This window comes from Emys orbicularis, chromosome 4 (genome assembly GCF_028017835.1).
Source record: "Emys orbicularis isolate rEmyOrb1 chromosome 4, rEmyOrb1.hap1, whole genome shotgun sequence".
NCBI classification, from domain to species: domain Eukaryota; kingdom Metazoa; phylum Chordata; order Testudines; family Emydidae; genus Emys; species Emys orbicularis.
In genome coordinates, this window is record NC_088686.1 from 23,425,884 (window position 1) to 23,440,211 (window position 14,328).

General features: G+C 47.6%; 1 protein-coding gene across 1 annotated transcript in view; it reads right to left on the reverse strand.

Moving 5' to 3' along the window:
- The window catches only part of LOC135877484 (cytoplasmic dynein 1 heavy chain 1-like), an 88,784-nt gene extending 74,942 nt beyond the window's left edge, over positions 1–13,842 (reverse strand). The window contains exons 1-4 of the mRNA XM_065402925.1: positions 13,584–13,842; positions 1,906–1,993; positions 1,175–1,348; positions 701–956 (exon numbers count right to left, since the gene is read on the reverse strand). Of these exons, the coding sequence (XP_065258997.1) occupies positions 701–956; positions 1,175–1,348; positions 1,906–1,993; positions 13,584–13,842 (777 nt within the window). The remainder of the gene's footprint in view (positions 1–700; positions 957–1,174; positions 1,349–1,905; positions 1,994–13,583) is intronic.
- Between the last annotated feature and the right edge of the window lie 486 nt (positions 13,843–14,328).

Below are 14,328 nucleotides of genomic sequence, written 5' to 3' on the forward strand. Positions count from 1 at the left end.
TTCCCCAGGACCCCGCCTGTGCGGACTCGCTGTGGGAAGCGCACGGTGTGGAAGGGGATGCTGAATGCTCTGAGGTCAGACCCAGGAAGGTCGAAGCTGTGTAAGCTTCTTGCCCTGGAGACAGTATGCTCACAGAGAGGAGGCTCCCCCAGAGTCCTGACTGGCTTGGTATGGAGTATTCCAGAGCATTGCCTGGAGACTCTGACAGTTCAGAACTTTACTTGGAGCAGAGTTGAGTTACTGGGGGAGTAACACTATGGAAATGCAAAGTAAGCTGCCACCCTCACCAAAGCAAAGCATGGGAGCCACTGTGGGGAAGAACTTTTATACATGCTAGTAACAAACATTTTCCCAGACCTGCTCTACTCAGTACCAGCCTTCTGCACCAGTCCCTTCAAAGTTTTTTTTTAAATTTCAGTCATTTTTTACTACCTGAATGGAAAGACACAAAATTAGCCAGCATTTTATTAGTAACAATTTTCTTGAAGGCAAAGAACCTGAGCCAGGTTCGTAGCTGTACACTGGTGTAGCTCAATTTACACTGGCTGAGAATCTGGCCCTATGTTTAGAGTTTCCTGCATAGAGTAAGATTTTACAACACAGTTAATAGGCCAACAGCAAAAGAGGAGGTTTTCACACCCTTAAAGAATGACACAGGAGTTTCTACCATGTAGTCTGACATTTGGTTCTGCAATTTTACCTTCTGTATTTCTCTAATCCATCGGTTAACTCCAGACTGTAGCTGGTTGAGAAAAGTTGGGTCCTCAACCTTGTCACCAAAGTCAGTAACCTTTGGCTTTTCTCCACGCTCATAACATTGCTTGGCAACATTAGTAATAATTGGATGAATTGGCAAACTGATATCTGGAATTTCAATATTCTGTTGCAAATGTAGCAGTCCCATTTCAAGTTCTGCAATTTTTTTCTCAACTGAGGGAGCCATTTTATCACCATCCCTGGGGGAAAAAACATCATCAAATGAAAAGCTAGACCAATGGCATACATAAATTGCATGCACTTGGGTTCATGTAACTTGAATTACATCCCCAACAGCTTTAAGTTAATTTTAACAGGAAATGAGGTGTTTCAAATCCTATTTACCTCAGCCCCACATTCTTTTTGATCCATTTTTCATTAGTACTGAAAATTTATTATTTGCATTTAACAGAATTACCTGTCTGCTTTGCCAGACTCTCTGATAAAGGACTTAAAAAAGGGAGCAACAGCATTGCTAATGAAAGAATGTAATGTTTCATAAGGAGAATCTTCACTAAGAGTAAGCACTCTCAGTTGGGAGGACACTGGTTTGTCAGCATCGATCACTGGTGTACGCTTAATGAACGCCAAACTGTGGAGCAAAGAAAAAAGTTAGTTAACCATAAGACATTTAATTCCAGAATACAGTAAATTGCAGTAGCTCTAGTATAACACAAAATTAGGTGGTGTATATCAGACATTACATGCTAGCGTGCTTTACTGGGTACACTTTTGAAAGTGTGAGCAAAACTTGTGCTAATGCTTTAAAACTATTACTAGTAGCTGAATGTATTAGGTTTTTATATTAATCCATTTTAGACTGACAGAAAACTAAAAGCAATCAAGTCTATAATCATGATAATTGAAAGCACACCATTTTCTGGTGTAAGATTGCTTCTTAAATATTTTAGCTTCACAGAGACAAATGTGTGCTAGGGCTAGACAATGACAAGAAACAAATATGCAAGCATATGAGAGAGAGCGCGAGAGCACGCTGTTGTGAAGCTAGATGTTTTTAGAGCACTTTGAACATCAAAAGCACTACATAAACTCTATATATTACTATATGTGTGTTGGCCTAAGGATTATAGGACTAGCTTTTCCTAGTCCTAAAACATTCATATCAGATTTCAGTAAGACTGCACTCACCTGTTTGACTTTAGCCCATAATGAATGTCAGTATTAATGCTATACGATATGATTTCTTTTTCCTCTTCTCCTTCATCACTCACATCCTCTGCAAACAGAATTTGATACATTAAAAACCTCTAACATACACTTAAAAGCCTATTAACCCATCCCTCTCCACCCCATCTACCTCACACCTACTCGGGCAGGAGCTCATTTGTACCCATCTCTCATCTAGGTTTGAAACTTTACACAAAGTACTGTGTGCCATATAGCTCAAGTTATATTTTTAGGGGTTTGAGATACTACCTATAATAACCAGATAAGATGAAAACTGGTGAAGCCTTCTTACTTAACTTGAGAATTGTACAATCAGTCTTTGATTTTTAATCAGCATTTCCAAGGCAACTAAATTAAAATCATACCCAGAATGATTTCATTTGCTGTCAGCAGAGTTGGATAGAACATACCAAAATATATTTTCATTTGTACTAAACCATGACTTAGAACCCAAAAACGCATGACTCCTCAAGACAGAGGTTTTTATGGCTTTATTACAAGAGATTAGTTACTTTAGGATCACTACTGCTCCCCTTTTTTCTAGGCTGCCTCCTGTATGAATTTCTGTAGTGAAAGCAAATTACAAGCCAACTCCTTACATGCTGATTTCAAGAGATAGATTTGCAGAGTTTCCCCACAATACAAAGCCTGAATTATGGCTTGTTAAAACTACACAAAGTTTTGTTATCTCAGTATACTTAAAGACCTGCAAGAACGTGCCACAAGATCGTCAGTTTAATTCCTTTTCATAACTTGCCTTGATATTTTTCAAAGACTTCAAATTATATTAAGGAAAAGAGGAGATTAAAAGTACAAAGTGTAAGGCCTGGTCTACACTAGGCGTTTATGTCGAATTTAGCGCCGTTACATCGAATTAACCCTGCACCCGTCCACACCACGAGGCTATTTAGTTCGACATAGAGGTCTCTTAAATTCGACTTCTGTACTCCTCCCCAACGAGGGGAGTAGCGCTAAATTCGACATGGCCATATCGAATTAGGCTTGGTGTGGATGAAAATCGACGCTAATAGCTCCGGGAGCTATCCCACAGTGCACCACTCTGTTGACGCTCTGGACAGCAGTCCGAGCTCAGATGCTCTGACCAGCCACACAGGAAAAGCCCCGGGAAAATTTGAATTCCTTTTCCTGTCTGGGCAGTTTGAATCTCATTTCCTGTTTGGACAGCGTGGCGAGCTCAGCTGCACTGGCAACGATGCAGAGCTCTCCAGCAGAGATGGCCGTGCAATCCCAGAATAGAAAGAGGGCCCCAGCATGGACTGATCGGGAAGTCTTGGATCTGATCGCTGTGTGGGGCGATGAGTCCGTGCTTTCCGAGCTGCGCTCCAAAAGACGGAATGCAAAGATCTATGAGAAGATCTCTAAAGCCATGGCAGAGAGAGGATACAGCCGGGATGCAACGCAGTGCCGCGTGAAAATCAAGGAGCTGAGACAAGGCTACCAGAAGACCAAAGAGGCAAACGGACGATCCGGATCCCAGCCCCACACATCCCGTTTCTACGAGGCACTGCATTCCATCCTAGGTGCGGCCGCCACGACTACCCCACCACTGACCGTGAACTCTGAGGATGGGATATTGTCCACGGCCGGTTCCTCGGACATGTTAGCCGACGGGGAAGATGAGGAGGACGAGGCAGTCGACAGCGCTTACCAAGCTGATTTCCCCGACAGCCAGGATCTCTTCATCACCCTTACAGAGATCCCCTACCAACCGTCCCCAGCATTTAACCCGGACACAGATTCAGGGGAAGGATCAAGCAGTAAGTGTTTTAAACATCTAAACATTTATTTTTAACAGAACTGGAATATTAACAATAAGAACAATGTGTTTTTCATGATTTGTTTGCCCTAGGCGCTTAACTATTCAGTCCCAACTATTTAAAAAAAAATCTAACAGTGTCCGGTTGTGCATGATTCTGCTGCCCAAGCCGCTCCACTCTTTAGTCCCTGCCAGTGCAGCTATATTAAAATGCGGTCTATATGTCCGGGGATAGAGCTGAAATCCTCCAGGGACATCTCGAGGAAGCTCTCCTGGAGGTAATTGGAAAGCCTGTTCATCAGGTTCCTGGGGAGAGCGGCCTTATTGGGTCCTCCGAAGTAGGAGACGTTTCCGCGCCAGGAGATCCTCAAGTACTCCGGGATCATAGCCTTGCACAGCATGGCGGCATACGGCCCTGGTCTTTGCAGGCTTTCCCGAAGCATCCTTTCTTTATCGCTGTCTGAGATCCTCATGATTGTGATGTCGCTCATGATGACCTGCTTTGAATTAGGTAGGGGACTGTTAGTATTGGGACTGCTTGCCCGTTCCTTTACAGAACTGTAACCGCCGGTTTACAGCCACGCGGTGGAGGCGGGAGAGGGGCAGCATACAGGGATCTTTCCCTGGGACAGCCGCAAGGGGGTGGGACAGGGGCAGAGTTCCTGCTTGGCCGATTGCTGGCAGCAGAGACTGGCAGTGCTTTCAGTGTGAAAGGAGGCCAGTGCTACTATTAAAGTTTTAAGCAGCCACAAGTCTACGGCTTACCATGTCTGCCTGCTACAGAAATTCCGGTGTCCTGCCCCGCTTCCCAGATCGGCAGTGCAAGACCCCAGGCACTGAAGGCGAAGTCCGAAAATTCGACCTTGTCCTGAGTGCGCATGTGATAGGTGCAGTGCATGGTCTTGTTCACAGAGAAAGACTATGTTCTTTGTTCACAACTACATTTATCTTTCGGAGGAATTCACTACCTTTTTCTCTTTCCCACAGCCACATCTGCGACTGTCTCCCAACCCAGCCTGGCATCACACTCCCAGAGGCTAGCGCACATTAGGCGGAGGAAGAAGAAGACGCGAGAGGACATGTTCTCAGAACTAATGGGCTGCTCCCGATCCCAGGCAGCACAGCAGAACCAGTGGAGGGAGAATTTGTCCCAAATGCACCGGACACACATGGAACGTGAGGCGAGGTGGCGGCAGGAAGACCAGCAGGCGACTCAAACGCTGCTTGGACTTCTGAGGGAGCAAACGGACACGCTCCGGCGCCTTGTTGATGTTCTGCAGGAATGGAGGCAGGAGGACAGAGCCCCGCTGCAGTCTATCAGTAACCGCCCTCCCCCGCCACCAAGTCCCATACCCCCCTCGCCCAAAGTCCAAAGAAGGAGGGGCGGCAGAGTCCGTGAAAACTCTCACTCCACCCCTGCAGACTGCTCAAGCACCAGAAGGCTGTCATTCCCCAAAATTGGAAAAGTCCTTTCCTTCCCGCCTCACCCAAGCCCCTGTCCAAGTTTCACCCCCCAGTTTCATGTGTGGTTGTTAATAAAAAATACGTTTCTGTTCATTACTGTTTCCATCATGTTCTTTTGGAGGAGAGTCTGTCTGAAGGGGGGGAAGGGGCTTGGTAATTGGACAGGACAGTCACCTTCAGCAGGGTACAGAGGCAGGGGCAGGTCCAGCAGGAGGGCACATACACAGTGCAGTGACTAGTTACCCTGGTCATTCTGGGAGGTGGTTTTCATGTTATGTGGGGGGGGGGGGGGGGTTGCTCTGTGACTTTGTGGCGGGGGAGGGCAGTTACAGATCTTATGCAGCGGTCCTTTTCCTGGATCACAGAGCCACGCAGCAGGGGATCTGTAACCCTCCTCCCCCTGCCATAAAGTCACATAGCCCCCACATACACGCAGTCCCGCTCAGGAGGGCTGGCAGGCTCCGTTGAAACAACCAGTCCACCACTGCGAATCCTGTCATTCCTGGAGTTTAGAAGCATCATTTGCATCAGTACACTACACCCGCTCCCCACCACAGTCTGCGTCCCAGGTTTAAAACATTCCCGCGAAAACAGTAATAAAGACAACGGTGTTCATTAAGAAAATAAAACTGATTTTATTTTTTTGGAAGGGGGTATGTAACTGGAGAGGATAGTCAACATTAACTGGGTAAAGAAACGGGGGCAGGTTCAGCTTCTCTGTACACAAACTGAAAAGTCACTGGTAACCGTGCTCACTCTGGAACCTAGCTTTCAAAGCCTCCCGGATGCACAGCGCGTCCCGCTGGGCTCTTCTAATCGCCCGGCTGTCTGGCTGGGCGTAATCAGAAGCCAGGCTATTTGCCTCAACCTCCCACCCCGCCATAAAGGTCTCCCCCTTGCTCTCACAGAGATTGTGGAGCACACAGCAAGCTGCAATAACAATGGGGATACTGGTTTCGCTGAGATCACAGCGAATCAGTAAGCTTCTCCATCTCCCCTTGAGACGGCCAAAAGCACACTCCACCACCATTCTGCACTTGCTCAGCCGGTAGTTGAACAGTTCTTTTTCAGTGTCCAGGGCGCCAGTATAGGGCTTCATGAGCCAGGGCATTAGCGGGTAGGCTGGGTCCCCAAGGATCACTGTAGGCATCTCCACATCCCCAAGAGTTATTTTGTGGTCCGGGAAGTAAATACCTTCCTGCAGCCGTCTAAACAGACCAGAGTTCCTGAAGACGCGAGCGTCATGAACCTTGCCCGGCCATCCGACGTTGATGTTGGTAAAACGTCCCCTGTGGTCCACCAGTGCTTGCAGCACCATTGAAAAGTAGCCCTTTCGGTTGATGTACTGGCTGGCCTGGTGCTCCGGTCCCAGGATAGGGATGTGAGTTCCATCTATAGCTCCACCGCAGTTTGGGAATCCCATCGCGGCGAAGCCATCTATGATGACCTCCACGTTTCCCCGGGTCACTACCTTTGAGAGCAGTACCTTAACGATTGCGTTGGCTACTTGCATCACAACAACCCCCACGGTAGATTTGCCCACGCCAAAGTGGTTCGCGACTGACCGGTAGCTGTCTGGCGTTGCAAGCTTCCAGAGGGCTATGGCCACTCGCTTCTGGACAGTCAGGGCTGCTCGCATCCGGGTGTCATTGCGCTTCAGGGCAGGGGACAGCAACTCACAAAGTTCAAGGAAAGTCCCCTTCCGCATGCGAAAGTTTCGCAGCCACTGGGATTCATCCCAGACCTGCAGCACTATGCGGTCCCACCAGTCCGTGCTTGTTTCCCGTGCCCAGAATCGCCGTTCCACAACATCCACATGACCCATTGTCACCGTGATGTCCTCGGCGCTGGGTCCCGTGCTTTCTGACAGGCCTGTGCTACTCTCAGACTTCAGGCCCTCACCGCGGTGCCGTAGCCTCCTCGCCTGGTTTATCTGCATCTGCCTCTGGTAAAGGTGGATGATAAGCTGCGAGGCGTTGACAACGGCCACAACTGCAGCGATGGTCGCAGCGGGATCCATGCTCGCAGTGCTGTGGCGTCCGCGCTGTCACTGACCAGAAAAGTGCGCGAACTGATTTCCCGCCGGTGCTTTCAGGGAGGGAGGGAGGGCACTAGTGACGGACGGATGATGACAATTACCCAAAAGCACCCTCGACACATTTTTTTTACCCAGAAGGCATTGGCGGCTCGACCCAGAATTCCAATGGGCAGCGGGGACTGCGGGAACTGTGGGATAGCTGCCCACAGTGCACCGCTTCCAATGTCGACGCTTTCCCCGTTAGTGTGGACTGACAAAGTCGAATTACTGTCCTTAGTGTGGACACACACGTTCGACTTTGCAATATCGATTCCACATATTCGATTTAAGTGAAATCGAACTACCCTCGTAGTGTAGACATACCCTAAGAGAAAATGACTGTTTCCCTAACTTAGCTAGTGAGTCACAAGGTGATGTAATCACAGTGCATGCTTAGGGTGAGCAGACGGCAAATGTGAAAAATCAGGACGGGGGTAGGGAGTAATAGGAGCCTATATAAGAAAAAGACCCCAAATCGGGACTGTCCTTATAAAATCGGGACATCTGGTCACCCTATGCATGCTGGCACTTCTGTAGTGAAACCACTGCAATGCAGCACAAAGCTATCTCCATCTGAGGAAGACACGCCCAAGTGAGAAAAAGAACAGGAGCATTACTCTCCTGTTCTCCCAATGCCTCCAAAAGATAAACTACCAGAGTTTTATTTTGTATTACTGTAGCACCTAAAGCCCATGGACTAGAAGTAGCCCATTGTGGTAGATGCCCTTGATGTCCAGATGAAACCAACCACTTAACAGCATATAATTTATGTTCGAGAAGATTAACTGGTGAATCTTCGTGATCTGAAGTCTGGCTCTTATTCTGAGAGTTGATAGTAGTCAGCACTCAGTGCTTTACATTTTCAAGTCACGGTAGAAAAGTCAACACTAAACATTTTAACTTCATAACCAAGCACGAGCGCTAGAACTCTACCCATTGCACTTAAAGGTATTTAACCTCCTTCCTACTGTATTAGTTGTGTAAAAGCACTGATAATCCAGCAGCATATTTCCAGAAGTAAGTTTTATTACACCAGGTGACGCTGACAGGAAGCACAGCTCTAGTGAGCTAATCAGTACTAAAAAAAAAAAAAAAAAAAAAAAAAAAAAAGAACAGGAGTACTTGTGGCACCTTCAGGACTAACAAATTTATTTGAGCATAAGCTTTCATGGGCTACAGCCCACTTCATCAGATGCACAGAATGGAACATATAGTAAGAAGATCTATACACATACAGAAAACATGAAAATTAATCTTAATCATCTTAATTAATTAGCCTCTTAGAGTTGGTATGGCAACTTCCACCTTTTCATGTTTTCTGTATGTATATACACCTTCTTACTATATGTTTCATTCTATGCATCTGATGAAGTGGGCTGTAGACTGCAAAAGCTTATCCTCAAATAAATTTGTTAGTCTCTACGGTGCCACAAGTACTCCTGTTCTTTTTGCGGATACAGACGAACACGGCTGCTACTCTGAAACCTAATCAGTACTATATTTCCAGCCCACTTTTCAGAATGTTTTTAATCATCTTTTAAAAATTCAATATATGAGTGGTCAGGCTATTAATTTTTAGTGGCTGAAGCTGACCAAGAGTGTCCATAAAAGTCACGTGGGTCAGTTTTAAAAATATTAACAAAACCTTTTCTAGAATGTTGTATTTTAAAAGTTGATGTTTAGGCTATTAGTGTTGAACAGATTCCTTTTTGATGAAGTATTTAAAACAAGATTTAGAATTTTAGCAAAACTGCTCTCCCCATATAGAGGTGCACCTTTGTCTGGTTCCTCTATACTAGGGTGGCCAACCTGTGGCTCCGGAGCCCCATGCAGCTCTTCAGAAGTTAATATGCGGCTCCTTGTATAGGCACCGACTCCAGGGCTGGAGCTACGGGCGCCAACTTTCCAGTATGCTGAGGAGTGCTCACTGCTCAACCCTTGGCTCTGCCATAGGCCCTGCCCCCACTCCACCCCTTCCCGCCCCCTCCCCTGAGTTTGACGTGCCCTCGCTCCTCCCCCTCCGAGCCTCCTGCACGCCACAAAACAGCTGATCCGGAGGTGCAGGGAGGGAGGGGGAGGTGCTGATCAGCCGGGCTACTGGTGGGCAGGAGGCGCTGGGACCGGGGGGTGGAGCTCATGGGGGGCTGCTGATGTATTACTGTGGATCTTTGGCAATGTACATTGGTAAATTCTGGCTCCTTCTCAGGCTCAGGTTGGCCACCCCTGCTCTATACAAAGAAAGCATCTGAGGGTATGTCTACACTACAATTAAAAATCACCCAAACCTCTGTGCCTGAATGAAGGGGCTGTTTAATTGCGGTGCAGACAGGCTTGGGCAGACTGAGCTCTGGGACTCTCCCATAGACATTCTGGGCTGGAACCCGAATGTCTATGTTGCTCTTTAGCCACATTCAGCTGGCACAGGCCAGGCGCAGGTGTCTAATTACAGTATAGACATACTCTGAGGGAACAACAGTCCTTTACAGACCCCAAAAGATCAAACCTATTCCTGATCCAGACACTCCATATATTTCAGAGACATGTAGACCAGGCCTCAGCCTGTTGTGTCTCTTGACAGGTGTTGGGGCTACAAGGGAACATGACAGTCAAAGCTTCACACACTAGTTATTACAAACCAGATCAGAAATTTTATTGCAAGTAATGCAAATATCTTCCTAGGGCATCTAGGAAGAGGCTGGACTGGATAGTGTGCTAATGTAAAGGGTAGCAAAGGGAGAGGTGTGAGTAGAGAGTGGATTGAGATCTCAAAATCAAAAGACAGCTGCCGGTTTATGTAATGACATAACAAGATAGGAAACATGAACACATTTAAGACCAGCACTCAATAGTGCATTTGAGTCAGTTATTCCAAAACAGTTCCATAAGTTTCCCTTACTGCACATGTGTGCTCATAGTCTCTAGTGAAAGAGGTACCAGTAGGATTTACAGAATGCAAGTCACTTAAGTCAAAGACAGTTGCCAACTGTCACAAGCTATTAAAAGGAGATGACTACTAAAATTAATGTTTACATGTTAGTCATTAGTCTGAAGTAAACTAACCTCGCCCTTGAGTATGCCAGTATAACATCTGACCATGTTGCGTGCAACACGCACACACTTCAGGCTGTGACTTTGTCAAGAAAATTGTTAAGAATCACCCCAGGCTAGTCATGGAGGCCATGGAATTTTTCTACAAAGATTCCCACATTGACATTAACACCGGTTCAGGTAAACTGGTGTTCACGCCTTTACTTGGGCAGCCCACCATACCGTTTTAAGCACTACGTAGTTTGGATTTGGAGGTCTTCACCATGGTGCTTAAAAAGGTCTGGCCAGTTGATACTGTCTACACTTAACATGAAGTAGAACTTCTAGAATTGCTTCAGCTGAACATTAGGAACAGTGGGAAACGGAGAGAGAGTTTCCCTGGGCTGGGGTCCAATAATTATATACAGCAAGAATGTCATAAGCAATCTTTTGGAACCGTTTACAGTTATATAACTGCTGGAATCATTTGCTGTTTTTACCATGTTAAATAAAACCCAGGAAGTTAAAGTGAGCTATTTTGCCCATTCAAGATTTTGTGGTGCTGAATTTAACATCCAATTAACTTACTACTGCTAGAAGTATCATGAAACGGCAATTTGTTTTTACCAGGGTTTGCAGAATCAGCCTCTTGGCATTTGGCCCAAGGCATATTTGTTGGGTGAAGTTTAGGTAGAGCAATGTCCTCAAAAAACACTTATCCTGTCAGGAGTGAGGAAGTGTATCCATCACAGAAAGGAATGAGTAATACCAAAATGTTCGCAAACTGCTCTCAGAGCACTTTCCCTTAGACGTAAGATGAAAAAATAGTCTGTGCCTGCAATATTTGAACATGCTTGGGTAGACTGGGGACCAAGTGCACTAGGGGTACATCTACACTGCAATAAAATAACTCACTGAACAGCTGTGGCTGGTGCCCATCAGCTGATTCAGACTTGTGGGGCTTGGGCTGAGGGGGCTAAAATTGCAGTGTAGACATTAGAGCACAGGCCTTGTGAGGGGTGTGGGTACCAGAGTCCAGTCTCCTACCTGAGATGAACATTTACACTGCTATTTTTAGTCCAGCAGCCCAAGCCAAATGACTTGGGCTCTGAGACTGTGCCGCAGATTGCATTACAGTGTAGACGTACTTCATGTGTCTCATAAATGGGGCAACTGGAGTTCAAGCACAATTGGCTTATTTTGTGTGTGTGTGTGCGCGCGCGTGCGTTTAAGGACTTTGACTTCCCACTCTCACCCCACTTCTCCAAAGCTTTTTTGCTATAGTTGGGGTGATTGGGGGCTAGAAATCCTAATTAACTATCAAGGATTTGATATCTGTTATTACATCCCCATATCTGAAACTAATGTAGTTTATATTCGTCCCTACGAGCAATTCACCCATAAAAAGTTACTAGATGCTAGGGGGGGGAGGGAAGAATAATGTAAATATCTAACATAGAAAAGTACACAAGCCAGGTTTTGAAACATTTATTCAATTTTAACTGAATTTGTTAGTCTCTAAGGTGCCACAAGTTCTCCTTGTTCTTTTTAGTGGTGTTAATATAGCTCAGTTGCTAAGCATTCTTGCCTCTAGGCTATAACATCACACATCCAAGTCCTTCAACAGCACTGGCTCATACCCACTGTTTAAACTGCACTGCAGTACTTTGCAACTAGGGTGACCAGACAGCAAGTGTGAAAAATCGGGACGCAGGTAGGGGGTAATAGGAGCCTATATAAGAAACAGACCCAAAAATCGGGACCGTCCCTATAAAATCGGGACATCTGGTCACCCTATTTGCAACACAGTGGCAGGTGCAGTCCTTCAGATGAAATTATAGGGAGATTCCTTCTGCCTGCATCTGTGAACTAGCCACATAGAAACGAATGATCCTTTGATACTTCTCAAATTGAGCAACGAAAAATCCTAACATCATGTCCTTATCTTTTCAAGCCAGGTACCAGGCACAACTGCTGTTGTATTTACGTACATAAGACCTTTGAGCCAGCATCTACATATTACTTTATAAAGAGCTTTGGGGTGATACGTGGCACAACACAGCAATAAAGTCAGATGCTGATGTGAAGGAGGTCCAAGTTCAAGGCTTCCAAGCACTCCAGTGCTGCAAAGCCAAGATAGAAACTTGACAAAAAAATAAATGCATAGCGCAGGGGTGGCCAACCTGTGGTTTCAGAGCCACATGCGGCTCCTTGTATAGGCACCAACTCCAGGGCTGGAGCTATATGTGCCAACTTTCTAATGTGCCAGGGGGTGCTCACTGCTTAACCCGTGGCTCTGCCACAGGCCCTGCCCCCACTCCACCCCTTCCCGCCCCCTGCGCCTGCCGTGCCCTCGCTCCTCCCTCTCCCCCCAGAGCCTCCTGCACACCACGAAACAGCTGATTGGGAGGGAGGGGGAAGCGCTGACCGGCGGGGCTACTAGTGGGCAGGAGGCACTGGGAATGCAAGGGGGGGGGAGCTGATGGGGGGCTGCTGACGTATTACTGTGGTCTTTGACACTGTACATTGGTAAATTCTGGCTCCTTCTCAGGTTGGCCACCCCTGGCATAACTCATGGGAATGTTTTATCACCTTGACTTTGATTTCAGCCACAGTTCATATAAGGCAGTATACATAAATGTCTTTTTTCAAAGACCAATGCTGATTTCTTGATCTCGGTAATTTAAAACTGAAGTACCAATTTCTGGCAATTTTTTGTCCCACAGCACGGACATATTAGTAGCCTCTCTGTATAGGTTTTGGGTTAGCTTTCAGGACCAAGGTTATAGTTCATTCCCTCCCTGTGGGAATGGACAGGGGTGTTGCTGGGTGGGTTACAGCATCCCTTCTTCTCTCTATTGCAATTCAAGAGGTAATAGGGGGAGCCAGTTCCAATCCTTGGGGGAATCAGTTAGGGAATTGTTGATGGGGCTGTCTCCCCTCTTCCAGTTGCAATAGGGTGTTACAGGGTACACCACACTGTGCATGTGGGGTCAGCATCTCCCCTGGGGGGACGGGGTGGGAATACAGGGGGATCACAGACCCACCCCCACTGTGTGTATGTGTATATGGGGGGAGTCACAGGCCCGCCGCTCACTCTGTGTGTGGGTGGGGGGGGGGTCACAGACTCGCCCAGGCCTGTCACAGGGAGCGGGGGAACAAAGGTCACCGCGCCGCACAAAGCAGCAACTGTCACCAGCTACCATCTGCAGCGGGGGGAGGCTCCGCTCAACCCAACCCCACCCCGGCCCCTCCTCCCCCCCGCAGCGGCTCGGCGCCCGGCCCGGCTCTCACCCTTGAGCGTGGATCGCTCCACCAGCACCGTGTGCACCTGCGGGTCGGAGAGGAACTTGCGCATCTGCTCCAGGGCCCCCTTCTCCTCCAGCGCCGCCTCCAGCGCTACCGGGACCTCCCCGCCGTCCTCCAGCAGCAGCGGCACCAGCTTGCGCAGGTGCTTCTGCAGCACCGAGACATCGGCCACATTCTGCACCGCCGAGCCGGGCACCTCCAGGCCGCCCTCCTCGCCGCCCCCGCCGGGACCCCCATCCGACATCCCGAGACAGCCAGACACAGCCCACAACCTGCACCTGCGGCTGAGCCACCGCCTAGTACTACTGAGCCAGCCGCACCCACCGCACCGCCCTGTAACCACCTCCCTCCCCCGCCCCCCGCTGCGGGGCGGCCTGGGAAGTGTAGTCCGCAGAGCCCAGATGCGCACGACAGAGCCGAAGAGAATGACTACAAATCCCAGCATGCACGTCTTTTCCATTCTGGTCATAATAATGGGTGGGAGACTAGAATTTGCAGCCGGACTGATACATTTTCATGGGAGTTTTGTAAGGCTGGGGAGCCCGGCCAGTTCTTGCTGCTTTGAATGGGAACTCTTACCGTTTACATTTTAAGGTTTTTAGTTTTATTTGTTCTTGACAGTACTAACCAAGCAGCTGTAACCTGCGGTTGCCAGGTAATCAAGAGTGGGGGGGGGGGAAAATCTTATCCTGCCATCAGGTCCATGTGGGCGAACCTTGTGACCATATGG